The sequence below is a fragment of the Taeniopygia guttata genome, chromosome 5 (genome assembly GCF_048771995.1).
Source record: "Taeniopygia guttata chromosome 5, bTaeGut7.mat, whole genome shotgun sequence".
NCBI lineage: Eukaryota > Metazoa > Chordata > Aves > Passeriformes > Estrildidae > Taeniopygia > Taeniopygia guttata.
Genome location: NC_133030.1, coordinates 17,925,177 through 17,952,902, shown reverse-complemented (window position 1 = coordinate 17,952,902; position 27,726 = coordinate 17,925,177). Strand labels below are relative to the sequence as shown.

The following is a 27,726-nucleotide window of genomic DNA, read 5'->3' as shown; positions in this document are numbered from 1 at the left end:
TTTAAAAGGGAAATGTCTACAAAGCTGTTCTAGATTCCATCCAACAAAAAGACTGTATCATTTGTTTCAAAATGTTAATGGTTTTTTGTCTCTTCGACTTCATTTTGGTCAAGCAATCCCATATAAGTCATCTCAGTGCAGCCATTATTTATAGCTAATAATCTCCTTTAGCTGCCAAACCGAAACTAGATCTCCTTCACTCTTGAGCTGAAAGCGCTTTTCTTTCTACAATGTGCTGGAAATGTGCCAATTTACCAGTTCCATTAACTTAATGAGGTCTGACAGCCTGCAGCAAATTTTCTCATAATCTCTCCTGGATTTAAATTTGGTGCTGCACAAACAACTGAGTATGACCAAGTAGTTGCTTTTTAACTCTGTGTATTCTAAACAAAATTCTTTACTCAGCTTAAATACAAAACAGGCTTGAGTCTTTCTTTTTTTTTTTTTTTTTTTTTTGTAGGCATTTTTTTATTCATACACCAATTATTGAGTTTATTGATAAAACTTTTATTATTAACAATCGGAATGCTGTATTTGTGTTGATCTGTTAAACATCAGTATTAAAACTTCAAGTGCAAGTGATTTCAAGTGTTGGTGGTGAGAGAAGGATAGTATTTATTTATTTTTATAATACACCTGAATAGTTATATGAGCTGTGAGGTTATGTCATGATTTTCACAGACTAATAAATAATCACTCTTATAAGGTCAACAGTAGTTTTAATGCAAGGTTAATCCTTAGCTTCTGTTTCCTAATACTTCCAATGATTACTGTTCACAGAAGTCTGTAATATGTTACTAAATTCACAAGAAACGGAATTGCTTGGCAAATTAAATGGGACAAAAGTAAAGTCTTGATTTCTCTTGCTTGAATTCTACCTTCCTACCAGTGGCAGCCATATGCTGAAGGCAAAGCTAAAAATATGGTTAATTACTCATTGCAAGAACAGTGGGCTTTTATTTGTATTTTTTAAGTACATCAGGTTTCTCTAAATCTGGTGAACAACTTAAACAGCATGGCATTGCAATAACAAATTGCTACATTACACTTTAAAAGTGAGCTTGCAACAAAGGGTTGATCTGAATTTAGAATGGTCAGGGCTGTCTCTATTAATGCTTGCACTGTGCCATTGTTCATCACACCAGCATTTCCCAAGAAGATGAAAATTTTGTCTTGAAGTGCTTTGGATATTACAAAACCTCAATACTAGGGGTAGGAAGTATGTTGGAGAAATAATAAATTTGAAAAGTACCTTCAAGTAAAAATAGGCCATGTTGGACTGCCTCTTTTATCTGGAGGTTCTCCTTGCATGGGCTTTGTGTGTTTTGTATTTTATCACTGTTTTTGTAAGTATTAACTTCACTCTATAAATATTATCAGGCTGAAAGTTTGTACTTCAGCCCACACCACAGTCTTTTGGTTAACATCAAATTCTGCAAAATTAATGTGTAAGTCCTCTGTTTAATATCTTTTTTCATGAAACAGTCTTTTAGTGATCTGTTTCTGGTTTATGAGAAGGAAAAAGCCTCTGGCCTCATCCCTGCAAATCTTTCAAGGGTGTTTTACCTCATTTGAGATATTGCCCAGTGCACTCAGTGGAGGTGTCCATATACTCTTAGCAGCATGAAATTGTTGCAGCAAGATTTTTTAGCTAAATGAGAATATTTTCTGTTTCTGACTCCTGGAGAGACTCATTCTCATATAAACATCGAGTTTTCATGTGTGGGAGATTTGAACGACTGTTTATATTTAGGTAACAAATTATTCCAAATTATTTGAAATTAAAAATTCAACCTACATGTACAATATTATATGAAATGAATAATAGCATCTTACTCTTCATACTGGGAGCCATGGTTTAAGGCTGAGATCAGGGAAATCACCTGGATGTGCCTTTTTTTACATATCTGTTTCCAACATACTGACAGTATGACCATCTACAAAAGGTTTTAACTTTATGTTCCTCAGTATTCCCAGAATTTTTTCCCCCACTCTCAGGCAAGATCTTTCTTGAGGCCTTGAATGTTCTTGTTTAGCCTTAAAGTCAGAGTTTTACAAACTATTATATATTTTGTTGCAGTTTTGATGTCTTGTGCTTACTCAAGCAAGTGCATTGCAAGTCTGGGAAAAAGGATGTTTCAGAGGTGTGGAGGGGCTTTGTGTCCTGCTGAAGCATTGAACAGTCTTGTAGCAAGGCTGGATGTTTCTTGCTGTATTTCTGAAAATATTCTGTCAAACTCCTCATATGAGCTGAATGTAAGTTATTGGAGGTAAAGTGAAATATTAAAATAATGAAATTTTTTTTCAGGGCATGTACCCTTGAGACAGGCAGGTACTGCTAATTCTCCCCAAACATCAACATAGCAAGAACATGTGACCGGTGTTTAATGCCATCTATATATCAGGCAATTGTGCTTTGGACTAATGAACTTAGACTGTACCATTAATCTAACATCAGTGAGCCTGGTGAGGCTGGGTTCCTGGCAATTACCCTGCTTTTACAAAAAACAGTCATTTTTAGAAAATGTGTTTGTTTTTTCCACATAATAGCAAATTTAAATGGAAATCTGTATAACTAGAAAGCTTAGTTAGGAAGCCCACATTAAATACAAAAAGAGAGACAGAAATGAAATATGAAAAGACTTGTTAATACTTAGCAGCTGTAGTGAAATCTCTCTAAACTCTTCTCTGTTTTAATATAGATTTTGTATTCTTCATGTTACTGTTCTTTAAATGGTCACATAAATGTTGCCATTCATAGTCAGGCCCTTGTTTGTTCCTTGTGCCTTTATAAGCAGAGATACACAAATATTTTGGTGTATGTATATATGATCATAAATAAGGAAATAACTGGGCTTATGTTTGTGCATTACAGTGTTTGGCTTGCACTTTAATTCATTGTGCTTCTAGGAAATTTTGGTCTTGAAAAATGTTAGTGCACCGGTATAAACTGCCCTCATTTTTTCCCTCATGTTCTTGTTCTTGCTTGGTACTTCTTTAAAAAAAAAAAAAAAAAAAAAGAAAAAAATAGTATGTTCAGACAATTTCACGGAACTCTGAATTTTTGGCTTTGCCACAGACTTCCTGTGTACCCTTGGAAAAATTGTTTACTACACTATGTTTTGATAGGGGTCAAGAAAAATGTGGTTCTGGGAAGCAAGAAAGTATTAGATCATGTTTTCTCTAGTGAGAGGGCTCCCTAATAAATCTACCAAACAAGTCAGGCACAGAGACTTGTCATGAGCCCTAATTTGTAAGTACTGTTTAATGGGATGAAGTTGTCCTCACCAGCAGATCAGGGTATTTGTAAGAAACTGCACTTTGACATTTTAGAGACAACCTCAGCAGATGTTCAGGCAGCTGTCCAGGTGTCTAAAGATAATAGAAAAAATTCCAACCCAATGACATCAGTAGCAAAACTTTTATTGACTTCAGCAGGCCAAGATTTTACCCTGTCAGATCTATGCTAACCCCTGTGAAGGGACAGCTCTCTACAAATGGATAAAGATGAGAAACAATTTTAGGGCACATCCTCTTGTATTATATCGTCTCTGCCTTTTATGTTCTCTTCAAGAACTGGTGTGAAAGCATATTTGAACATTTACCTTTAGTAAATATGTGAGACAAACACATGTCTGTGAGAAAACCGAAGCATAAATGGCATTTCCTTGACATTCTCTTGGTTCTTTTTCACTGACAGGTAATAAATGTGATACTTCCAGAATATTGATTTAAGCACTGTCAATGTCACCATCTGTGTTGTAATTTTTCCTGTTTAAAGATAGATACCACTATGTTTGATATCTCTCCTAAGCTTCCAATAACTATTCAATCTTCTCTAAACACATCTTTTAAATAAAAAAATCATGATCTTTGTAAATTGTTTTAAGTTTTGAGAGAACAGAGAGCATGTTCCTGTTGAATTCAGAAAAAAAAAAAAAGAGTAATGTCAGGTCAAAAGCTTATATATTGTACATCAAATCCTGGCACAATCCAAGAAACTTGAAAGGGCCTGACCTCATTTAGGGGATACAGTATTTCCTTCATTTTGTATTCTATTTCGTTTTTCTTCCAACCAACTACTCTCTATATTCTTCTTACCTGATAAAGAGAACTAACTCTGTGGTGCAGTAGAAGTATTCCACTAATAAGCAAGCAAATATATATTTATTCATATATACACACATGGGTAGAAATTAAAGCATTTTTTCTATTAAAACAGTGAGGACTGTGCTATTGCTACTGATGAAACATTTTGTGTTGTGCTGATAATGTGAAGTAAAGTAAGATTCCATTTTTTATCTAGAAGTTCATATCTATGAAATTCAAAATAAGAAAAACCTGTCTTTTGGAAACCAGATAGGGGGTTTTAGCCTTCCTATATATACTTACCTTTTAAGGAGTCAGTAAGGTAAAAGGATGTCCAGGTATAGTTTTTACACAGCTTCATTAATTTGTGATGCAGCCACAACTATACAAGAAATACTTTTTACTGCATTTAAAGATGAACTTTATACTGCTTTACTTTAATAATTTTGAGTATCAGAATGAAAACAAGCTTTGGGACAGCACTTTGTACTAGAAAATACTGTCTGTAGCCAGTTAGCACTTCAATTTTATTGGAATGTGAATCTTAAGCTGCAAGAGCTGTTCAGAAATTCTGCAGTTGCTGTTCACTAAAATACATTGTAACTGTGGTCACTTCAGCCCAAATTCAGGAAAATATTCTGATGTGAATAATGATTTAGGATTTTATTTGGCCTTTATTTTAGACCTGACTGCAAACAAATAATTGTCCTAATAGCTTGGTATGAATGTGTCCCTGGAAAACAGCTACAGGTATCAGTACAGGCTGTTGTCTAGATAAAACATTTCACCATACTTCTGGGAAAAAAAAAAAAAAGAATGGAAAAAAAATCACAAATTAATATTAATCACCTAATTATACAAATAAAAATAATCTTTATTTGTAGTTGCTTTATTTTGTCTGGTTTGTGCATATATATACACACAGAAAACACATGTAAATACTGTTCAAGAGAGGGTCATAGTTAAACTTACAAAATAGAAAGTATTCTTAGGTGTATTTAGACTTGCATTTAAACATAGGCAGGGGCTATCTGGTTACAGCACAAGTAAGACAAATTTGATAATCTGTTCTAGAGAGCTATTTCATCTTAGTCTTCTCAATAAAAAAGGCTGTGGATAAAGATTCAGAGAACTGAGCAAAAATTGCCCCATGTGGAGCCTCTGAGACTCATCCAAATCTCTTGGGTTTTCAAACTGTGTCACGAAAGTCTTGAGGGAAAAGATTTTGAGCTGATTATTTTATTTGTTTTTTTGGTTTTTCCTGCTTCCAGTTCAGACTGGAAAGCCTACAAAATAGTTACTTATTGTGGCATTTTATCGTTGGTGCATTATGTCTTGACTTGCAGAAAGAAATAACTAGTACAAAGGAAATATATGTAAGCCTTTTCAAATGTAAAATTACAAGAGTTTTCCAAAAAACAAACAATTTGTTTTTGGTTTGGTCTGAGATAAAGTGAAATTATTTTTGTTTCAATTAAAGACTAGACTTTTATCAGTATAAGGCAACTCTGAGATAGATGAGTAATTGGTAGGGTTTGCATGAGTGTTTTTAGTTGCCTGCTTGCATCTTTAGGAATTTATTTAGTGTGTTTAAAGAAACCCAGTGCTACCAAGAAGTGCTAGAGGCTGAAATTCTCAGTTGCGTGCAAAAAGCACATTTGCCTTGTGCGTTAAGCTCTGCCATTCTTAGGCCGTGTAACTTTTCATAGGTCTCTCACTGGTATTGCTACAGGGATAAATTGCCCATGGGATGAGCTGCAGTCACAGCTGCACAGCTGCTCCCCAGCAGACATCAGCCCTGGCTTGACAAAAAGGCATCACTGGGTCCCTGACCCCGGAGAGGCACAGCAGAGTCTCCGTGTCGTGCGCGGTCACCCGGCGTTTTCTGCCCGCAAGGAGCTGGCCGTGCCTGGCTCAGCGTTTTTGCATCAACCAGCAAACAAACACAGATTTTTAAGAGCTTCCCATTACTGCACTCCACGATGGAGTCTCTCTGGCTGTAGTCACTCCAACTTATTTGTAATTTGTCTGGGTTTGGTTGAATTTTAAGCAGTTTATCAGCTTGGTTTTCCTCGTATACTGACCAGACTGTTATTTCATATAAACACGATCAGTGAATCATTTAGGCTGGAGAAGATCATTCAATTCATGAAGTTCAACCATTAACCCAACACTTCAAGTCCACCATCAATGGTAAGAAAATATCCTATTGATGATAAGAAAATAATAGCAAGCAATGAGTAATTAATTCATTTTATACTTGCCTGTGGAAAAGTTGTAAATCTGTATAGTTCTTTCACAAAGCAAAACATCTGTAAACTGATTGCTGACATTACAATTCAAAATCAGGCTGTAAATACTACCAAACTTCCAAGGTTTGTCCTGAGCCAAATACCTTATACACAAAACTCTCCAAAAAAGGCTGTATCTTTATAAGCCAAGCTATTCTAAGAACCAGCAAAGAAAGAGAAAATATACAACTATATTCATTATTTGATTATCCCATTAAGCCACACACAGGATCAGACACCTCAAGGCCAAAAAGGGACTTGTAGACCTGCAGGCCAATAAATATCAGGTTGCCACTGCTTGTAACATATTTTAATGTGGCATTTATTCTTAAAACCTGGCATTTGCTAACTACAGGATATTTAATAGGATTTTCAAGTGGAATTCAGGATACATGATTTGTTCATCAGCAAATTCTGGGAAAATCAATACTAATTCAAAAGTGCTGGGTTAAAAGGCAACTTTAATTTTCTTCTAGTGGATATTGTTTCTTCTGTATTCTAAAAGCCATGAAAAAATTGAGGAACAAAATTATGCAGGGGAAAAGAAAGAGGGGGAGGGGGGGAATATCACCTGCACTTTTATTTTTATATGTGGAAAAGCCTAGATAATTAGCTATTTGCAAAAATACCTGTGATGTTGTTCAGGCTCTCATTAAGGTCTCAATAGATGGACCTGGGGAGAGCATGCTTTCATAAAGTGAAAGGAGAGGAAAATAATAAGAATAAAAAGGGCATGTGAGGGGGAAGAGAAAATACAGCCTTGGAGCCTGGTTTAGCTGAAACCACACCATCCACAGATGGAATACACTTGGCTGCTTTTCTCATACCATCCCAGCCAGGGAGGAAAGCAGCATTAAACCCAAACAAAAAGCTCTTCCAGGGGTATGATAAGGCTATGCCTGCTCTTTTTGGTATTGTTTCAAAGCTCATAACAGTTTTTCAGTCCCCAAAGTGATCAGGGCTTAATAATGAAGACTGAAATTAAAGACCTGAACAATGTGAACTCTGAAGTCAACTCTGCTCTTGATAAGAGGGTGGCATTTTGCATTTGTACCCTCAGTGCTGATAAACACTCCATGAAGCTCCACAAATGAACCTAGTTTTGTTTCAGTGTTCCTGTATATGCTTAGCCTGCATAACCTCTGCTCTTGGTCTGTGAACAGCTCATGGATATAAAAGCAAAGTGTAAAAGTAGCTGGTAGAAAAGTACTACTGATTTTCAGTGCACTTTTCCGATTTCACATGTCCCCACTTTCCCAGAAGATTTTCAGTGAGGCATCACTGAGGTGTCTATTGAAAATCTCCTCACCTTCCTTATCCCTTTAAAATACCTTCTCAATTTTGGTGTTTTGCAAATCAAAATTTTCTCCTTTTTTTCTCCAGTTCTTGTTTGCAATTTGCTTTCATAGACATCCATTGTATATTAATTACTATGTATGTTAGCTTATATAAATAGATATTTTTATTAAATAGGCATAAATTGAATAATTGTGGCCTTGTACTGAAGTGTATCTGCAAAGTGCTTACTAGGAAGAACCAATTAGGTTTGGTAAGTTCTTTTCCTTCCAAAACAACTCTTGTCTTTTAAAAGTTTGAAAGAATAAGTTGTTGGTTGGTTTCAAGGCATCTGTATAATTTGTTTATCACAGAAAGCACAGTTGCAAAACCAGTAGCTACAATGACAGCCTAATTTTACTTTGTTCCTCTTCAACATTTGTGCACATCAAGATATGAGGATTATATTCTCTGAATTGTGTTCAATTGTTAAGAAAATTATGTGGTGCTAAAGAGTAAGAACAAGTATGAAAAGGTTCTGCTGCAGAATTGGTTGGTAAAAGGCAACAAGGAAGGCAATGTGGAAGGATGTTTGCATGATTATTGAGTGGTGGCACATGGAGTGAAGACAGCTCTGAGATTTGATGGCTGAAGTCACAGTAAGCTATTAAGGGCTGTGAAAATGGGGACAAATAACTTTTGAGTGATACAAGAGAGAGGAGGAACCCGAGGACAGATCCAGAAAACATATACTAGGGAAATCTGAGTGTAGGAAAGTCCGAGGAGGAGAGAGAGGCCCACACCTAATGTGAAGAAGGGTGGGTAGGAAGACAGCTGGCTCACAGGGATATGGAGAGACAAGAGGAGAGGAGGGCCTGATGCAGTGCTCTTCTAAGTAAGACTTTCAAGATTGCCTAATTAAATCAGTGCAGTTCTGATTTGAACCAGCTGAGGGTTTGGCTAACTGCTCCTGATTCTACCTCTTTTGTAGGAAAGACACTTGAGAGTGAGAGCTGTGTGTGCATCTACTTTACACACAAAAAAAGGGAAATTCTAGGATTTATAGAATAAATAAAGCCCACCTGAAATTTGCCAGGATCAAGGCATTTCTGTTCCCTACGCTGAGTGTAACTGAGCTGATGCTCAACCCTTACTGAGGAATGATTGCTTTGCAAAAATGTGTGTTGCAAGACTGTAAAGTTACAAAGTAATCTGATATTTCTAACAAAGTATTCAACTGTTAATCGTTCTGTACACATCATCACATATTTACAGAATGAAATAGGAATATTAAGAAAAATATTTTTTTCTATGTAACTGAAATGAAATTGAAATATACAGCTGGGCTTGTTAACAGTTTCTTAATTAAGAGGGGAAAAAGTAATTAAAACACATTCTGCTTTCCATAGCTAACTTACCAGAGGATAATTCTAGTTGAAAAAATACATTGTTGAGTTGTGCTTGTGCTTTGAAGCCACGGAGAAAAACGGAGTTCACATACCAGAGTAGTCAGTCCCAGCCAGTTTCTGTCTCCAGCATATCAGCTCATAAAATTCCCTGCCTTTTAGCAATAGTAATAACACAGTGCATTCTTTAACTTTCAGATTGAATAAGAGAAAATGGATGTTTCGGGTCAGATTTTTTTTCACACAAAAGACCTAATTATAAGTGTGTATCTAGAATCCTCCACAATATATAATCTGCATTGTCAGAATCTGTGGTATTGATGATTCCGAGATTGTAGAAAGTCTCTGTCTTTCAGCCCCGTTGCCAAAGAAGAAGCCATAATTTATCTGTGCTGTTTTCAAGGTTGTTTATTCTTGCTTATCTCTAACATGTTCTGCTGCCCTGCCGCAGGTCTGTCCTGCAGGGCAGCGTGTGGGGCTCTGCCCCCAGTGGGATGTTACAAACATTATATACCAGAAACTACCTGTGCTGTATTTACAATAATGTGCCAATATCTGTCACCCATGTTGAACAGTGTGTCCCCAGCCTAAACCAATAGAAAAATGCCAACACTACAGTGAAACATGGAGGGCATGAAGAAGGAGAATAAGGACAGAACACACCCAATTTCCTCCATCTTGTCCCCTTTGAACCCCCTAATCTAGAATCCTAAAATTTTGCTTTTGCACCCGTGCCACACTTGATTATTACTTATATCAAACACTCAGAGCTTGTAATTCATCCTGTAAGATTGAAAACTCTTTTCCATGGACAGAGATCACAGACAGTGTCTCTCAGGGCTCTGTACAGGGCGGCTCCTGACCCCCTGCCGGGGTCCCAGGCCTTCCCGGGCAGCCAGAGGGAAGCCCTGGATTCCCACACTGCATTTGCTGTCTTAAATGCCTTGTATGTACAGATTTTCCAAGTTTCTACTGCTCCCTTGGTATGCCAAGCCCATGTGTAGGTTCAGGGCTGTGTTCTCCCCTTGACTTCATCACATAGTCCTGCATCCACTGTGGCAAGATGGGGACTTCAACAAAACTTGGTACATTTAGGCAGGAACTTCTGCCCTGCATGTGCTTTAAAGAAGGGTTTATCCATGTTTGGAATACATGATTCAGTAAATGGGATGTAGTCTCTTCTATTAGTGGCTTTCAAGATGCAAAGTGCCTCTTCCTTCTTACTCATAGAATGTGTACATATGGAATAGATCAGGTTAACACAGTAATTTAGATAGTCTCATGAGATTTTTCAGAACCATGTATCCATCCCAACCTAGTTAGATGGTCCGATGCACATATTTGGAAATCCCAATGGCCTTTGTATACCAATACCATCATGGTATTTGTCCAGAGACAAAGATGATGTCTCAATCTGAGCATCTGCAGGAATAAAGTGAAGCATTGGGTGGTCCAACTTGAACTTGGACTGTAGCTTGAAAAAGCTTTAGTGATGAAAGAATAGCTGTTGATGGTTTAATCTCAAGTTTTCCACAAAGTATGTGTTTGTGAAAAATCAGTCTTTGGTTTGAAATGGTTTAAAAGACATGGCTCTTGTGATTATGGAGATCTGCTAACACACCATTTGACAAACCAAGTGTTGGTCATAAGACAGAATTGGGCTAGCAGCATAATTTTTTGTCTTACACTCTGTTTTCCTTAAATCTTTCTTTGCAATTACAATTACATAAAAGAGCTTTAGCACGATTTTTCAAAAGAGCTCAGATTTTTTTTCAGGTTTCCCCTTTGATTATTGTAGCACAAAATTCTAGCCATGACTGTATTTTTTGGATGCTCCACAACATGTCCAGTGGCTAAGATTGAATTCTTTTTCAGGATGCATTTTTCTACTGTTCTCAGGTGGCTATTTCTTCACTTGAAAAAGATTCAGTTGCCTATCCTTGCCACTTTGGAGATATTTTTTCCATCAATTGCAACCTTTCTGCTGAAGACCTGAGACACTATAGCTTTTCATTAGGAGACATGGTCAAAAGTACCACTTCTCTGAACTGCAGCCAAGAAAGGGACAGAGCTTGAATTACCACAGGCAAATGCTGTGTCTGCAGATGAGTGATCTTGCAGTAAGGTTAAAATTATTTTACGTCTTCTCCTGTCAACCGTCCTGGGATGTTTAGTTTAGACTCTTCTCTAAAATATTACACTGGGTAGAGATTTAACATGACAGACTATCATACCTTATTTCAATCTGGGCCAATTTCTGGTTTTAATCACACCCTTGTGTTATGTGTGTGAATGAATTTCTGGAAGTACTGGAACTCTGACTCTGACAAGGTATAGACTAATGCATCTTGGCAATGCTGAGATTCCAGTCCATTCTTTTACACTGTGTTTTTTTATTTAAATTTTTAAAAATTTAAAAATCAGGGGGAAGGCTGTGTCTTAGGATTCAAGTTGGAACAGGGTTTGCTGAGTTTTGGATTTTTTTTTCCAGTGAGCCATAGGAGAAGCTAAACTGATACAGAAATTATTTGGGATCTTAAGGAACAATAAATACACAATATGTCATCTTAATGCTCTTACATAGTTTTGAAGAGAAATTTTTACTAATGTGTTAGTATTAGTTCTTCTATTGCCTGATTAAGGAGTTTGTAACATTATGGTGAGACGACAGGCTGCTAGTTACTTCATTCCCAGTGAAATATAGCCTGATATTCAAAACCAGAGGCCTGTGTTTGCCAGGTCTTGCTCTATAGGAGAGATCCTAATCTCAGTAAGATAAACTGCTTAAATAAAAGTTGATGAAAGAACAGTCCAAAGACTGGATTATGCTCTAACAGTTTTACAGTACTTTGCTTTAGCACAATTCTGTGCTTGTGTCCTTAGGGAAGTCTAAACTATTCAGTGTTTACAGAATTGTATTAATCTTGATTTTTGCCAAGTTAATTTCTGTTCAGTATTTGTATATTCATTTTTATTTTGTACTGGGAAGGAATTATGGGGAAAGGGTTAAGAGTGTGCTTGCTCTTCATCTGTTTTAAATCCATAAATGTGAGCCCCTGTGCTGTTTCTAGGTTTCAGATTACACTCTGTGATTTATAGGGAAAGGCTGTTCTCCACAAGTTGAAATCCCATGTGTTTCCCCACTATTGTAAAATAACAAATCCTGGAGAATGCTTCCAGTTGCAAAATTTGCAGTTTTGAACTACATTTGTAACTGCCTTTTTCCCCTCAAGTGATGGCTTTGACAGGGGACGTGAAGTCCCCTTGTCCTAATGCCATCTTGCACCGTTTGCTGGGCTTTTCATTGCAGCTTGCAGAAACCACAGCAACACCTCGCCTTTGCAGCCTTCCATCAGTTTATTTTTGGAGGCTACGCCCACTAAGAAGTGCAGCTGTGAGAACACACTTGTATCACTGTGCATAAGTAACATCCAGAGCCCCTACAGAGATGGCAGGCCAGGAGCCAAGGTGACCTAACAGTCCATCAGCTCCCAGTCCCTTCTGCTGTCCCGTGGTGGACACGAGAGCAGAGTTTGACTTTGTGTTTTTCAGTGGATTGCTGTGACAATGGTGGGGGGTTTGGATACAGTTTGATTTCTGAATTTAGTGCTTAGAAAGAGCTTCACACGGCAAGTTCCACCTTCTCCTTTTCATTAGAAGCAGGAGAATTTGCCAATCACCTCTGTAATAAAAAACCACATGGAAAGTGTTAAGACTTCTGAAATAGTATCATCACTTAATTTGGTTAATTATTTAAATATTGGTATTCACATCAATAGCCTATTCCTTTCAGGTATTTTTCCTGCTGTAATTCCTGTCTCTGCAACAGGAGACCTGCTTCATTTTTTCAGTCACAACCATGCAATGACTTTCATGTGTGTTGAACTGCTGAGATACTCTCTCAACTTTTCCATGGCAGAATAGTTGAATTTGTGAAGATGTATAAGTGACTCTAACCTCTTGCCTGTGCTTGGTTTTACAAATAAGGGAACGTGTTTTTTACATCTATCCACCATTATTGAAAATACACATATCACTGAGATGTGGGAAAAAACTGAAGAGGATTCTGGCTAAAGTCATTGTGTGAAGTTTAAATAATGCAATATTGCTTTGACCTTTCATGGATCCTCTATGAACTGCATCAGTAGCTGACCCAATGAAAGCTTATTTCTTTTGTCTCAAAACAAAAGGTTAAATGGGATGGCAGCAGTACTGCCACAAGATGAGTCCTAATTAAGAGGTAAGATACAGCATATGTTAAATTAGCATCTGTTATGTAGAATTGAAGCAATTAATTGAGAATAGAAACATACAGTTGAGAAATCTCAATGGGTTACATCATTTTGATGCTTGTACATCTCATATTCAGCATTAGATATTTTTGTGTACAGATTGTATCTGAGGTGCATTCTGGGCAATGCAATTTAAGCCAAATAAAATGTCAAACTCAGTCTTGAGTTTGCAGGGGCCTAGTCATTCCCTACAGTGAGCACAGCAAAAAACTTCTGTGTAGTGTGAGCAACTTCTCGAGCATAAAGGAGTACTGTAACATCAGCCAGTTAAATATTCAAAGGTAATTGTAAGTTTAATAGGCAAACAATAGAGAGGCAAGTAGTTAGAGGAAGTATGGTTATTTCTTCCTAGTGCCTCTGAGTGTAGCCCTACATTTCCTTGTATAATTCAGAGCTATAAATGAAAAGCTCAGCACAAAAATATTATTTTTAATCTGAAAAGATGGCTTTTAACCAGAGGAGGCAAAATAATAATGCCTGCGGCTTCCTGTGTGCACTGAACAAAAAAGCTCTGTTGTGTTCTGAATTCAGCTTCTTTAGAAAAGGAGTTTAATGTGTCAGACTGTATCTGTAAGAGTGCTGTACATTATTATTTACTTATCTGTGATCTCATTTGTGTCTCGCTACTTTCAAATTGCTTGGCCCTGAAACCGTGTGAAAAAGCAGCAGCCTTCTAACTCAATAAAATGCAGAGAGTGAAGAGCTGAATAAAGGTTCTCTGTGATTTGATATGGACATCAGTATCAATTGGTATTTGATAGTGACATCACCAAAGCTGTGAAACAATACTTGGTTCTGACAAAATGTGAGCTGGCTTGTATATTTTTCCTACTTTCTTTATGTGGCTTTTCAGTCCCATCCAAAGGTAATTTTGTCTTCCTATTTTTCTCCCCGTGTTCTTTGCACAGCTCTTCATGTCCTAGTAACAGGCATAAGTTAAAATGGAATTGTGAAAATATACAGCAAAGGCAATTAAGGATGTACAAGAAATCTCTGGCTATTGCCTGATTTCCATACAAACTATCCCTGTAAGAGTTGAGTTCTTAGCTACCATCAATGTGGAGCAGACCACTGAGGAAATATCTTGTTGCTACATCTGTCTGCCCCAGCATGCCATAAGTTTTGAAAACCTATACCTGATCTTCCTTCTAGCTTCAGCAGTTTGTCTTTGTTCTAGACATACAACATATTGGACCACTTCCCCCAAGGAAAGATGGACAAATTTAAGTGTGGCACTCCAAAATCCTATGCTTTTTAGCTATTCTGGATCCTCTCTTAGGTCTAGTTGGAAAGCTTTTTTTTGTTTGTTTTGTTTTGTTTTTGTTTAAACACCAAAATCCCCCCAAAGGAAATGTTATTTCTTGAATTTGTCCTTTTTTGTATGTCTGCTAAAAATCTGCAAGCCAAATCAAGCTAAGTCACACTATCTGTAGAGAAAAGAGGATTGCTATAACTACATGAAAGGATTTCTCAGTTAAACCCATTACTTTTGAGAAGGGAGACATGAAAGCTGCTGTAGAATAAAATATAAATCCATTAAAAGATGACTGTGGTTTTAAAATTACATATTTTAAATAAAAAAGATCAACCACATATAGTTGGGAAATTACATAGTGGGTGAAGAAGAGTACAAACATTAATTCAACTTGAGCTAATTTCCCATGGGCCAATGTTCACAATTAGTAAATAATCAAATTGTTTACTGGCTGAAGGGTTCACCAAAAGCCTGAATTTGACATTACTCCTGCAGAGCAATTTTTAAATTTAGAATCACTGATACTCCTACAGATGTCAGCCCCGGCATTCCCCTAGGTTAGGAACAGAAATTACATTATAAGACATGCATTTAAGTCAAAGAAACTTTTATTTTTGGAGTTAAACCCTTGAGACATACTGTTCTATAGAAATTATTCATCAGATGTCTTCGTAGAAATAATTAGCTATTGTTGTTGAATTATTCAGTGCTTAGATGAACAAATTCATTTGATGAAATCTTACCCGTTCATAACTAATTTACAAGCATGAACAGGAGTTCAGCAGATCTAGATCTTTCATAAACAGATTGTTTGCCAGTAATTACTAAAATGCCTTTGAATGCTGAGACCAAAGAAATTTTTAAAAGCTAGCTTACCTTCTGTTTGTGATTCTTCTTGTTCTGTTTGTATCTATTTTTTCAGTAGTTCCATTGCATTTAAACACGTGAAGACACCAGTGGTGAGAATCACGGGGGGCTAGATCGATTAATCCAAATTTGATTTGTTTTGTCATTAGTTTCTGACTGGGCTTACACTGAAAATGTTCTGGGAGCATTTAGTAAATTCCAGTACCTGAAGGGAGCCTACAGGAAAGATGTAGAGGTACTGTTTACAAGGGCAAGTAATGACAGAACAAGGGCAAATGGCTTCAGACAGAGAGTGGGTTCAGATGAGGTATCAGGAAGAAATTCTTTTCTGTGAGGGTGGTGAGACACTGGAACAGGTTGTCCAGAGAAGTTGTGATGCCCCATCCCTGGAAGTGGTCATGGTAAGGTTGGAAGGAGCTCTGAGCCACCTGGTCCAGAGGAAGGTGCCCCTGTCCACAGCAGGGGGTTATAACAAGACGATCTTTAAGGTCTCTTACAACCCAAACTATTCTGTGGTTCTGTGTAAACTGAGCCCATTTAATTAAACTTCAGATGTGTGTGTAACTGTTCTGCTCTTCAAATGCCATCATACTTTTTTAACACTTCTGGGCAGCTTTTGCTAGTTTATCCTTAAGATAGTTTTTGCATTTATGGGCCAGGCTGTGTGCAGAGAGCCCCCACTAAACTGATCCTAATGATGGCAAACAGTTGCTAAACTAGCAACAAATGAAAGGAGAAACTACTGGGTAGTCTACAATATTAGAACTAATCAATGATTCTGATTTTATCCCTGGGTATGGCGATCAAGTATTTCCTGTTCCAGAATACACAGCAATGCAACCTAATCTCTTCCAATTTTCAGCATCTAAAATGTAGCTCAGTGCAGAGAGATTTCCATCAACTGGGAATAGGCAGGGAATGACAGGATAAGCTTGAGCCACAGCAAATTCTATACCTAAAATGCCTGGAGGACTAAGGATGGAAGATTTCATTAGACTTAAATGCACTAATGAAATGGATTAATGTAGTTACTCTGAATCTCTTCCACCAGATTCTGTGACAAGGAATGCTTTTCAGGGCCTGAATGGAAAAAAAATACTTCAGTTCACATGCAAAACATATGATTAAAAACTGATGCATTAAAGCTCAAATCTAAATAATAATTACTGCCAAAAGCTTCAGGCCAACCAACTTCAGTCTTCTTTCTTAATACTTTACCCTGTCCCAAGTCAGAAATTTAAGATGACTGCAGAGAATTTAAAAAGGTTTTAAAAACTGAGCCTGACTTCGAATCAGTGTTAGGTTTACTGAGAAATGGGCATTTTGTAAAAGATATTATAAATCTGTGGCTCTCTCCAACTGCATTTTCGTTCCTGTTTGACTCATTCTGAAAAGCCAGCATTGACCTTTAGCTCTGATAATATCAGCATCCATGTGTATTGGGAGGTCTGTGCCAGACATCACAGTCCTGATAATGAAATGTTCTGCACATGAACAAAAAGGCAAGTGTTATAAATAGGAAATTAGCACCACCTTTCCTCTGCCCTGTTGCTTTAATATTTCTGTTAACACTAAACCAATATGTAGAACACCTTCCTGAGATGAAAAGGGGAACAAATTTCTAATCTAATTACAAAGGGTTTGATATAAAATTTAGCAGCTTTGTAAGGACAATAAATATTTCTAATTAATAATTACTTTTCCTTTGATTCTTTATCAAAATAAATCTATTTCAGAAAGGGGGTTAATCTTGTAAAACTTAATTTAAAAAAAGGTTTTATTTGTCTTGAATCATAGAACAACTGAACCATGCATCTGCTTAGTTCCTTTTTCATAAAGCCATACAGTTTTGGCAAATAAAAAGTTTTAGCCTTTGTCCCAGAGCTTTCTTCTGGGGTGGCACTGCATATGCCCTGGCAGGAAGATGGCAGGTGGGTCCTGGCTGAACAATGACATTCCCCGTGAGTGTGGGACTGGGGAATGAGCCATAGCTTCTGAAACCTACTGAGGTTTTGGCTGATTGTGTTGGGGAAAATGAACAATATGTAGTCAAATGAAGAAAAGTCTGAATTGCAACAGTTCAGAGCATTTATTAATGTATAACAACTTTCCAACCAAATGGGAATGTTAGTTGAATTATGTAAAGTATTTAATGATGCTTGTTTTCCAATTTAAGTGAAATTCCAGTTCAGATTTCTGATGGACCGATGATGAAATCAGATTTCATCCAAGTGACTGGTTGTAGGTTAGGCATCTTAACAACTAAAGGAGGCAGGAAAAACTAAGGTTTTCTTGTCATTTAATTCTGACAGGCTTTCTTTTTTAATGTGGGTGCTCAATCCATTGTATTTTGTTGCCAGTTTTTTTCATCCTCATTTCTTATGCTTTGAATAGTGCCTGAATCCACAGCAGGTTGTTTTTCAGTGCAGTACAAAGCAGTCCTAGTTTAGACCTGCAAATAATGTAGGTGTGTATGAATCTGTTGTCCCTACTACAACCAGGATGGTCTTCTGTTGTTGAATTGTTACATCCTTCTTCATCCTGAATTCCTAAGGGTTATAACAATGTTGTAGATTCCTTGGTGGCTTCAGGACCTAATTCTGTGAGTTTAAGTCCATGAGAAATGTCATATAGGATATGTTGTATTCAAGGTGATCTTGATAACCTCTTCATATTGAGAAAGTAAATTACTGATAGCCAGTGAAAGCTATTGGCAGTTTGTCTTTAGAAGGGTACAGGCTGAGAAGTTGTCCAGTATCAGAAAGAATAACTTTAACTTGATTTAAAAGGCATTCTATGTATATTACTTTTTAAGGTAACATGCTGCTGGTTATTAGAATCAGTCAAATAGTGTTTGGCAAGTTCCTTCAGATGTCAGTTATGATATTAATGGGTATGGTGACGATGAAGCTCAAAGCCTGATGAATGCTTAGGGGAGGAAAATAGCTTTGTTGCCAAAAGAGCAAAAGGCCTGCTGACCCTGATGCTAATGCATTTATCCAACAAGCTTTCCCCAAAGTCATGCAAAACTAAACATCTGAAAATGGGGGACTGCAGTTGCATGAGAGCTTAGCTCACACAGCTGCACTGCAGCAGAAAGGCTCTCTGGAGCTGCCCAGCAGTCCCTGAAAACCCTTTCTAAGCTTCCATCAGAGACAGGGGCTCACTGTGCACATCAGTGCCTCTCCAAAGGGTGTCTCCTGCCAGCTGTGGGGATGGACAGACCAGCAAGGTGAGGTGCTGTGCTCTGGCAAGCACCCTCAGAAGGGGTCATTTCCAGCCACACTCCTAAAAAAAGTAAAGTTTTCACAGAAGTGGGGGCAGTAATGCACTGAGCACCTATCTGACATCTAAGCGTGCTCCATGTGCCCAGAGGCTACAGACAGCCCCTCTGTAACCAAAATTCAGAGATGTCACAAGTGGCTGAACAAACAAATATCACCAGTTAATGGTTAAACTCTCAATTTACTAAAGCTTTGTTACCAGTTTGCCAAAGAGATCAAACAGTCCTGAATCATAACCTTGGCTACTAATTAAATCCTTTATTCCCTTCTCTCATCACAGAAGCATTTAATCTTGGGGAATCAGGACAGCCTGTTGTGCAGCATTGCATTTTACAGCATAAGCAGAAACAAGCTTACTGTAAAGCTTCCTACTGGAGCTGGAGATGGGAAGGATTAAAATGAGAATATTAACTTTCCGTCCTGGCATGGTAGTTCATGTCAGCACTGAAAAATGATTGATGGTGAATAGCTGCATTGGAAAACCATTTTGATTATGTAGCTTTGTTAATTCACTGAATGGCAAATACCATTTTTATTATCCACTGGCCTTGTTTATGGATGGGACTTGTCCTCCAGATAGAGAATGAGAGATTTGGTGTGCTCTACTGGTGACTGGCTGTCCCAAATAAAAATGTTTTACTCAGAAATAATGGACTGTGAAGAACACCCCAGAGGAAATGAGGCATAAACCAAAACACTACAAGCAGTTTTATGGCAATTCAAATATATTTCTATTTGTCAAAAGATGTTTTTGTGTGCTTTTATGTATAGGATGTATTGCTGCATGATATCATACCTTTGATATTTACTAGAAAATTAAACAGTGTTTACCTTTTTGGCTCCCATCTCTGTGAAGCAGAACTTAAAAGCCCAAACACTTTATTTCCTTCAGGTTTGGGGGAAGTCATCCAAGTCCTTAGCAGCAGAATGATGCAGCACAGACTCACAGAACAGGGGTACCCTGAACTAGCATTAGGCTCACTCAGTCCACTGGGAACTGATCCAAACACACAGCCACTCCAGTCAGGAGTAGCAAATTCCCACTTTTGGAACTTGGACCGTGATGTTGCAGTCAGATCTGTGGGAGCAGGGGCCTGGAGACTGTGTCTCTAAGACACCTCAGGAAGGTGTAAGAGGAAAAAAGCTTCCTATGCAGATCTAATTGCAGGTTTGGTGCATAATTAGTGAGGTACAGATGACTTACATAAATACACTTAGGAGTAGCCATCTGTAGACCTACAGTGAATAGCTGTATGTTATTAGCTTAAAAAGCAATGCATTTTGTGCTATTTCTGGAGAAAGTAACCTTTTTTGAACAATTTCTTTTACAGAAAGAGCCCACCTGAGAGGCAATAGCTAGAAGTTGTAAATTATAGCTTTTTTTTAGTTCTACTTTTGACTTTGCAAAATGCTGTTTTCTTACTAAAAAGTGTGAGTTTTCAGAAGAGAAACACCCCAGCTATACCTCTTCAGAGCACAGACATCCACCATTTGTACATGCAGAATTTTCTTTACTGGGGGAGATCTATCGTGGGGAAACACCTGAATACTCACGAAAATTCCAGGTTATATTTAGATGCAGAGGCTTGGTGATAACATGCTATAACATGCTAAAGACCCAAACTTGCACAGACTTTTATATAATTTAAGTATGATTTCTCCATCCCTTAGTGAATATGAATGCTGTCATGTTCAGTATGGAGAGAAAGCACTGCAAGGTGACATCTCATACGCCATTCTATCAGTATTACTAATAATAAGTTTATAAAGATAAAATATCTGGAACACCTCACTGCTTTTGCAGCTGCTCCCCAAAGCCATCACCAGAAGTCTGTTTTGGATGAGAGTAGAAACACTAGATGTTCATGCAGTTAAAAAGGAAATAAAGATGGTGATGTAATGTCATCCAAGTGCATCTTGGCAAGAGTAATAGAATGAGCAATCTGAATTATTGGCTTAATCTGTGATATTATATTTTAATGTTAAGAAGAAAATGCATCATTTTTGCAAGCTTTGAAAAATTTGAAATAACTGTTGGTTTTAAGGCACTGTTTGAAAAATAACATCAGATTCTATGAAAGTCTGTCATTTAAAAGCACAATGAGGAAATTATTTTCTTTTTATTCTGTTGTCTGATCATATGCATATGCACAAAGAGGGGCATATATTTTTTAAAGACCTGTCAGATTATTTTGTCATTATATTAAGCTATATTACCCATTTCAGGGTAAATATGTATGTAGATGTTACATTCAGCAACCACTAGATTATTTGGATTGTTTAGTAGACAACAAATCAAAGATCTTTCAAGTGTTTTTTATTTAAATAATTATTTGGGGAAAAAAATCATGCAAGTGAAGAAACATGTTGTATGGAAATTGTGAGGTGAACACATAAAAAAACCCAAACAAACAAAAAAATCGTAAAAACTGGAGTGACTGTATAAAAGCTGTTCATGGCTGGATATGCAGAAACTTGAGAGTTTGGGGATTTTTTTTTGTGGAAATGAAACTGGGAAGGATGCCTGGAGGTTTGCTTAGACACAGAAAGAGGTTATGTGGAAATCTCCTTTAGCTGTGAAAGGAGTGCAAACCTAGTGTGGGTCAGATAAAACCCTGGATTTTCAGAGCCTTCTTGAGAGGTGAGGGAGGTCAGCAGAATGGTGTGTTGTGCTGCCAGGCTGGATCACAACTACTTACACTGCACGTTGAGGAGTGTTGGGGAAGAGTTTTCTGCAGCCTGTGTATTTCTTGTCTGGATGGAGATGCTCTTTCCCAGCCTCACCCTCCTCGTTTTTCCCACAGGCTGCGGGAACACCACCGTGCTGCCATCAAGGTGATTCGGAGGATGCAGTATTTTGTGGCAAAAAAAAAGTTCCAGGTGAGTTGTGAATAGAAAGCTCCATTTCTAAATAAACCCTTTTATTCTCCTGATTCATTGTCTCTTTTAGAAACTTAAGAGAGACTAACACAATTCATTTCAGTAATGGTGATCTACACCCACTATTCTCTCCCTCCTTCAATAGGGCGGTTGTTTCGCAGCAGCTTAGTCAGCAATGGATGTGCTGGAAATAGGTTAAACTCCCAAAATGCAGTCTGAATTAAAATGTTATTTTCTGCTAATGGACTTGACCCTTAGCCCTCTGTTATCACTGTCTCTTTCTGGCAGTGCAAACATTCTCGTATGTCTCCATTAATTCTGAGCTGTGTGCTGCTTTCATGCCCAGTCAGTAGGATTAGAGATTAAAATACTACCTCAGTCTTGTTTCTGTCCCTTACTCAATGATAATGAAGTCCTGATAAGAAACCAAAGTGGAAATTTGTTACTGTATTGGAAGGTTTCTCATTTCTTCTCCTTTCTCCCCTCTGCATAGTAGGAGACCTTCTTCCCAGTTAGTGAAATACCGATTCTCTTTCCTTCTCTGGCCCTCACTGATACATTTCCCATGTGCCACTCCACTTGCTGTAGTCTTGTGATGTCATAAGCATTTAACAGTAGCTAATTAACCTTGTTTCCTGGTCTGAATAAAAAATTCTAACTGCAAACTTTCTAAAAATCTATTTCATTAATCCAGTAAAAACACATGTCAACTGCCTTCAGCTTGATTTAAACCAGGTGAATGTATATATAGGTAATAAGTATATTACCTTACTCAAAATTAATTAATGAGGGATAATCTCCAGAGAATAAACTTCATAACTGGAAATGCAAAGGATGACATGGGGTTAACTGCCTAAATCCATTTTCATACATGACCTAGCTACTTCTGCTTCCAATAAAGCAGAAAGCTATCCTACCTTTAATCTAGACCCTCCAAAAAGGAAGAGTGTCTTTTCTCCTTCAAATTTGAAGGCTACAAAATTGAAGATTGAAAAGATCATGATAATGATGATGACTAAAATTCCAGTATATCTATCTGTAAGGCAAAGTTTGCTGCTATTAGAATACCACAATTCTGATTTCCTTGTAAAAGTCAGAAGCATTGCCTGAATTCTTTAGCAAATTTCTACTTTGAATATTTTAATTTTTACTAAAATTCTTGAGCTAATTTATGGCTAAAGTTCTCTGAGCTTGTCAGAATATTGCTTTAGTTATGTATAATGTATTCAGATCAGCACCATTTAGGCTGAAATGTCCCATATCCAGAGTTTTCTTGAAAAGAGGGCTTTCAAAAAGTTTCTACTAGCACATATCACCTTTTATTATCATTATTAGACTGAAATTAAGAAGGCACCGTGTCTCAACTACTTGAAGGTAATATATATAGTCATTTTGTTAAGAAGTTTCTTAGCACTTGTTGGTCAGCACTTGAAACTGGGCAATGGATGTGCCCCAGTCCAGTGATGTGTCTGCTGCTGTTGTGGTAATTGCCTAAATGTGGCCAGTTCCATTAAAATCTAATTTATTTTCATTCTAAAACTTGATTGTGATCCTTTGCTCCATGGTAATTACTGAATCACTACTTTCATAAATTTAGATCATAAAATAATTGCCATGGTATTAACAAAACTGCTGAGTAACAAGAAATCCTCATGTTGTAGATCTACCTCCCAAGTGGTATTTGTCAGAAACAGATTTTGAAAATGCCTGAACACTGTGTGCAACATTATCCACCTGGCAAATGAACGAAACTCCCCTGCGGCAGATGATTTGATAGAAGCTGAAAAAGCATTTGACTGAATAGAATGGGACTATTCAATTCAAACTTAAAACTTGTTTGTGCTCGGTATCTCGGTTGCTAATCTGCCTTCTCAGTTGTACTCTCACTTTTGCATCTGCAAAAGGTTCAGTCCTGGCCATCTACAAAATCCCTGGGCAGGGCTGTCTCCCATCTCCCCTCAGCATCTCCCATCTTCCTGAATGATCCATATTAGCTGCTACTAAAGAACTAAAAATATCATTTGGCTGAAGTGGGGTGGATATTAGGTCTCTACTCCTGCGTACAAGTGATATGCTGCTGTTTCTCTCAGAAGCAGAATCTCCAGTAGGAAAGCAAGGGAATATCTGATACTTCTCCATAATTTCTGAATATAAGGTCATGATCAAGCTTAGAAATTTACAGAGAGCCAAAGGTACAGTTTTCCAAAGCACCCAAGTAACTTGATGCATTAAGTCACCTTGAAATTCAAGCCACAAGATGATTGTGAAAATCTCTCCTGTAATTAAGCGATAACCACTGTCATCATTCTTTCATCAAAAGTTGTAAATCTGTTCTATGCACATAAAATAATCATAAGGAAGTAAATTGTTTTAGCATGTGCCAAGTAATGACTATACTGTTCCTAATAAGCAGACTAATGTAATGTCTGAAAATAAGGTAAAGATGCATTTTAAAAATTTGTCAGCATTTAAGAGGTCTGTACAGCTGGTGTTTAGTAGGTGTTTTCCTTCTGAGCTTTAAATTTATGTAAAAAATAAGTCAAAAAATAAGAAAATTCAGATATTTTCTTCCTGTAACTGGTGAAAAAGCCCACAACAAATCCACAACCCAATTTCATCATTGGGCTATTAGTGCTTAAAATTAGCTGGAACACTGAGGAAGGCCAGCACTTTAAAGGAGTATTTTTTAGAGATGCCTCTGAACCTTTTAGGAGGACAGGATAGGAAGAAGGAGAGGAAGAGGAAAATTTTGCAAAATAGGTCCCAGCATGAGCCCAGCATGGCTCTTAAACTATACCAGCTGTTTGCAGGACACACCTGTAGGCCTAATTTTGACTAGATGTATTTTTTAAAGGGCTCAGTTAATAACAGGGGGTGATCAGAAGGACAAAAGCCAGTTAGAAAGCAAAGCCTTCCTGTTTAAAACTAAATAAATAAATAAAACAAATAAAGAAAACCTAAAAAGGGATACAAAGATTTTCAAAGGACATGAAAAGCAAGTCTTTGTGAAGTATCACTTCCTCTTTTAAAAAAGGAGAGAAATTTAGGCTGGATTTAAAGTCAAGGTTTAAATATAGTCCTTAGGAGGATGCCCATGTATAACCCACTAACCCAGCATAATATTATAACAAATTAATACCTTTTTATGGATGTGTTTATGTTCTCGTAAATTCTGTAGGACTGTTTCAAATTCTATACAAATGATCACATTCAACACAAGTCCTGTGCATCAGTGAAGATTAATGGCTTATGGTAAGGAAGGATTTTATTGATTATAGGGAAAGCAGACTTAGAAATGAATGCTTTTCTAGGCTTTCTTCACCCTACCTACCAAATATTAATTTTATGTATTCATTGTAAAGCAGATGTTTTTTTACATAATCTTACAACTGAATTTCAGGAAAAAAATCGCCATACTCAGTTACCCCACTAGCTTGATTTATGAGTAATGAACCTTTGTTTTTCAATTATGAAAGTTTCTAGAAGTCTTAAAACTCATGTACATAGATGCAACTGTGATATCCATCACAGATACAGAGACCAGGCATTTGTTCCAATTTCCCATTTTCATTTTGAAAACTTTTTAGATTTTCTTTCCATGTAAATTCTTCCAATAGAGTAAATTAATTTCCTTCTAAAATAGCTTTTTAGCTTGTGGGATGATTTTTACCATGGCAAATATTCTATACATAGCATAAATTAAAAATACAGGTTGCAGTTCTACCAATGACATAACTGTTGCCTGATTAGTTACAATTTCCCTGGAAAATCTTACATTTTTAGTCTTGTAATTCACTATATTATATGATTCACATGAATTGTGTGTTTAATCTTTTCTAATCTCCATACTGGACTGTACTAAACTATGTATTTCAGTGTCCTGTGCTTCACAGGGTGTTTTGCCCATTTTATTTGATATTACCTGACTGCATTTCCCAAAAATTCCCCTTTCCAAGGTCTGCCTCCTGCCCATGCAGTTACTAGGGAACAACAACAGCCAAAGCCAGTGGTGCACATTTAATATTTGGCATTGAGTTTTCTGCCTTTTAAAAACTTCCATTTATGATGGGGGAAAGCCTAACACATTTAAAAAGAGTTTTGCCATGAGTTTTGCTTAATTAGCAGAGGATCAAAAATAAGGAGGAGAAGCAGTTAAGGAAGGCTGTGGGACTGGCTTCTGCTTCTATTCTGTACTAATCTGTTGCCTGCTGCAGGTTTTTTATATGGTCAACATTGAGTATTTTCATATGGTAGATCAGCTTTCAATATGAAGCAGTTACAGAAAAATCAATACTGACTTAAATACCCAGTCTTACTCAGAAGTTTAGCCTCATTCGTATACTATATTTACTCCAGGTATTAATTCTTGTTTTAAAGAGAGAGAAACAGCTCTGTAAATGAAAAACAGGTGGGGAAATACTTACACTACTGTTGGAATCCTGTGTCAGAGTATGAGGATGGCAGGAGAAAGCTCTGCATCTTTATTCTTACTAAACACCTTTTCTGAACCGGCAGTTTTCAAACTTGCAGATTTCTCTTTTGCTTAACTATAGCACAAAAAGTATCCAAGATATTTTTTTTCTTTTTTTTTTTTTTTGTTAATATTATCATGTTTACAGTGCTAGTCCGTGGAAAGATTTACAAGCTTATGCCATGGCAGAATCATATTTCTTTCTTTGTGGATGTTAGTTATGATTTACATGTGTGTAAGCAGTTGGGATGGTTGGGAATTCTTCTGTGCTCCTTGGTTAGATTGAAGCAGTTCCCAGTCCTGCTTAGCGTTCCACTAGAGAGGATCTCACATTCACCCAAGGCTTGCAGTTGATGTGGGGAATCTGGGAGACTGAAATACAGTTTTTTTGATGGAGTGATGTTACTAAAGGAATCACTCCTGAAATGTGGGAGCTGCTTCCCAGGCAGGCACAGGGGACTGCATGAAGGTGCCACAGTCTCCACAGCTTGTTTTTGTATGGTATCCCACTCTCCTTTGGCTTAGGAAGAAAACAGTATTTATGGCATGGAATTGAGGAAATCCTGAAGTTTGGGAAATAAGATAAAGCAGAGCAAAGACAATTTTTGAAGTTCAGGTGACAAAATACTTCAATAAGGATGCAAATTTTGGTATCTTAGAAGCTACCACCAAAAACTCTTTTCCTTGTTCTCAAACAGTGCAAGAAAAGAGAAGTTTAACTCAGCGTTACCAAGGTTTTTAAAAAACCTTGAAAATTATCTGCAGAGTTTCTATAAACAGCATAACGAATGAGTCAGAAATCATAGAATAATTTGGGTTGGGAGGGACCTTCAAAGGTCATCTAGTGCAAACCCCCTGCTATGAGCAAGGACATCTTAACCCAATCAGGTTGCTCAGGGTCCCTCCCAACCTGACCTTGAATGTTTCCAGGGACGAGGTATCCAAAAGTTCTCTAGGCAGCCCATTTAAGTGTCTCACCACCCTCACACTTAAGAACTTCTTCCTAATAGCTAATCTAAACCTGCCCTTTTTCAGCCTGAAGCCGTTTCCTGCTTGTTCTATCACTACAGACCCTTATAAATATCTGTCCCCATCTTTTTTAAAAAAACCTTTCAAATACTGAAAGGCTCCAATGAGGTGTCCCTGGAGCTTTCTCTTCTTTTGGTTGAACAACACAACTCTCTCAGCCTGTCTATAGCAGAGATGCTCCAGCCCTCTGATTATCTTTGTGGCCTCCTTTGGACTTGTTCTAACAGGTCCATGTCATTCCTGTGCTGGGAACACCAGTTCTGGCACTGATTGGACTGTAGATTCTAGATGTCAGATTAAGATACCTTTTATTTGTTGCTACCCTTCAACATGTTTGTTCACTTGCTTTCCAGTTAGTCTTGGTGTCTTACAGGTAGATACTATTGCATTTATCTTGATACTATTGTCTCTGTGCTGCACAGAAGTTGTTTTATGAATAATAGGTCAGATGAAGTCTTTCCCATGTATGAGGTGCAAATTACAGACACGGGGCATTTCTAGCACCGGTGTTTCCCAGCAGTTTTGAAAGCTCAGCCAGTCTTCCTGGAAGAGGAAATCAGTCATGCACCTTCCTCTAGGACTGTGTT

General features: G+C 37.4%; 1 protein-coding gene across 4 annotated transcripts in view; it reads left to right on the top strand.

Moving 5' to 3' along the window:
• KCNQ1 (potassium voltage-gated channel subfamily Q member 1) overlaps window positions 1–27,726 on the top strand; it is a 331,039-nt gene that overhangs the window by 200,071 nt on the left and 103,242 nt on the right. For all 4 annotated transcript variants that reach the window (XM_072929728.1, XM_002198037.5, XM_030273921.4 and 1 more), the window contains one exon: window positions 21,564–21,639. In XM_072929728.1, coding sequence (XP_072785829.1) covers window positions 21,564–21,639 — 76 coding nt within the window. The remainder of the gene's footprint in view (window positions 1–21,563; window positions 21,640–27,726) is intronic.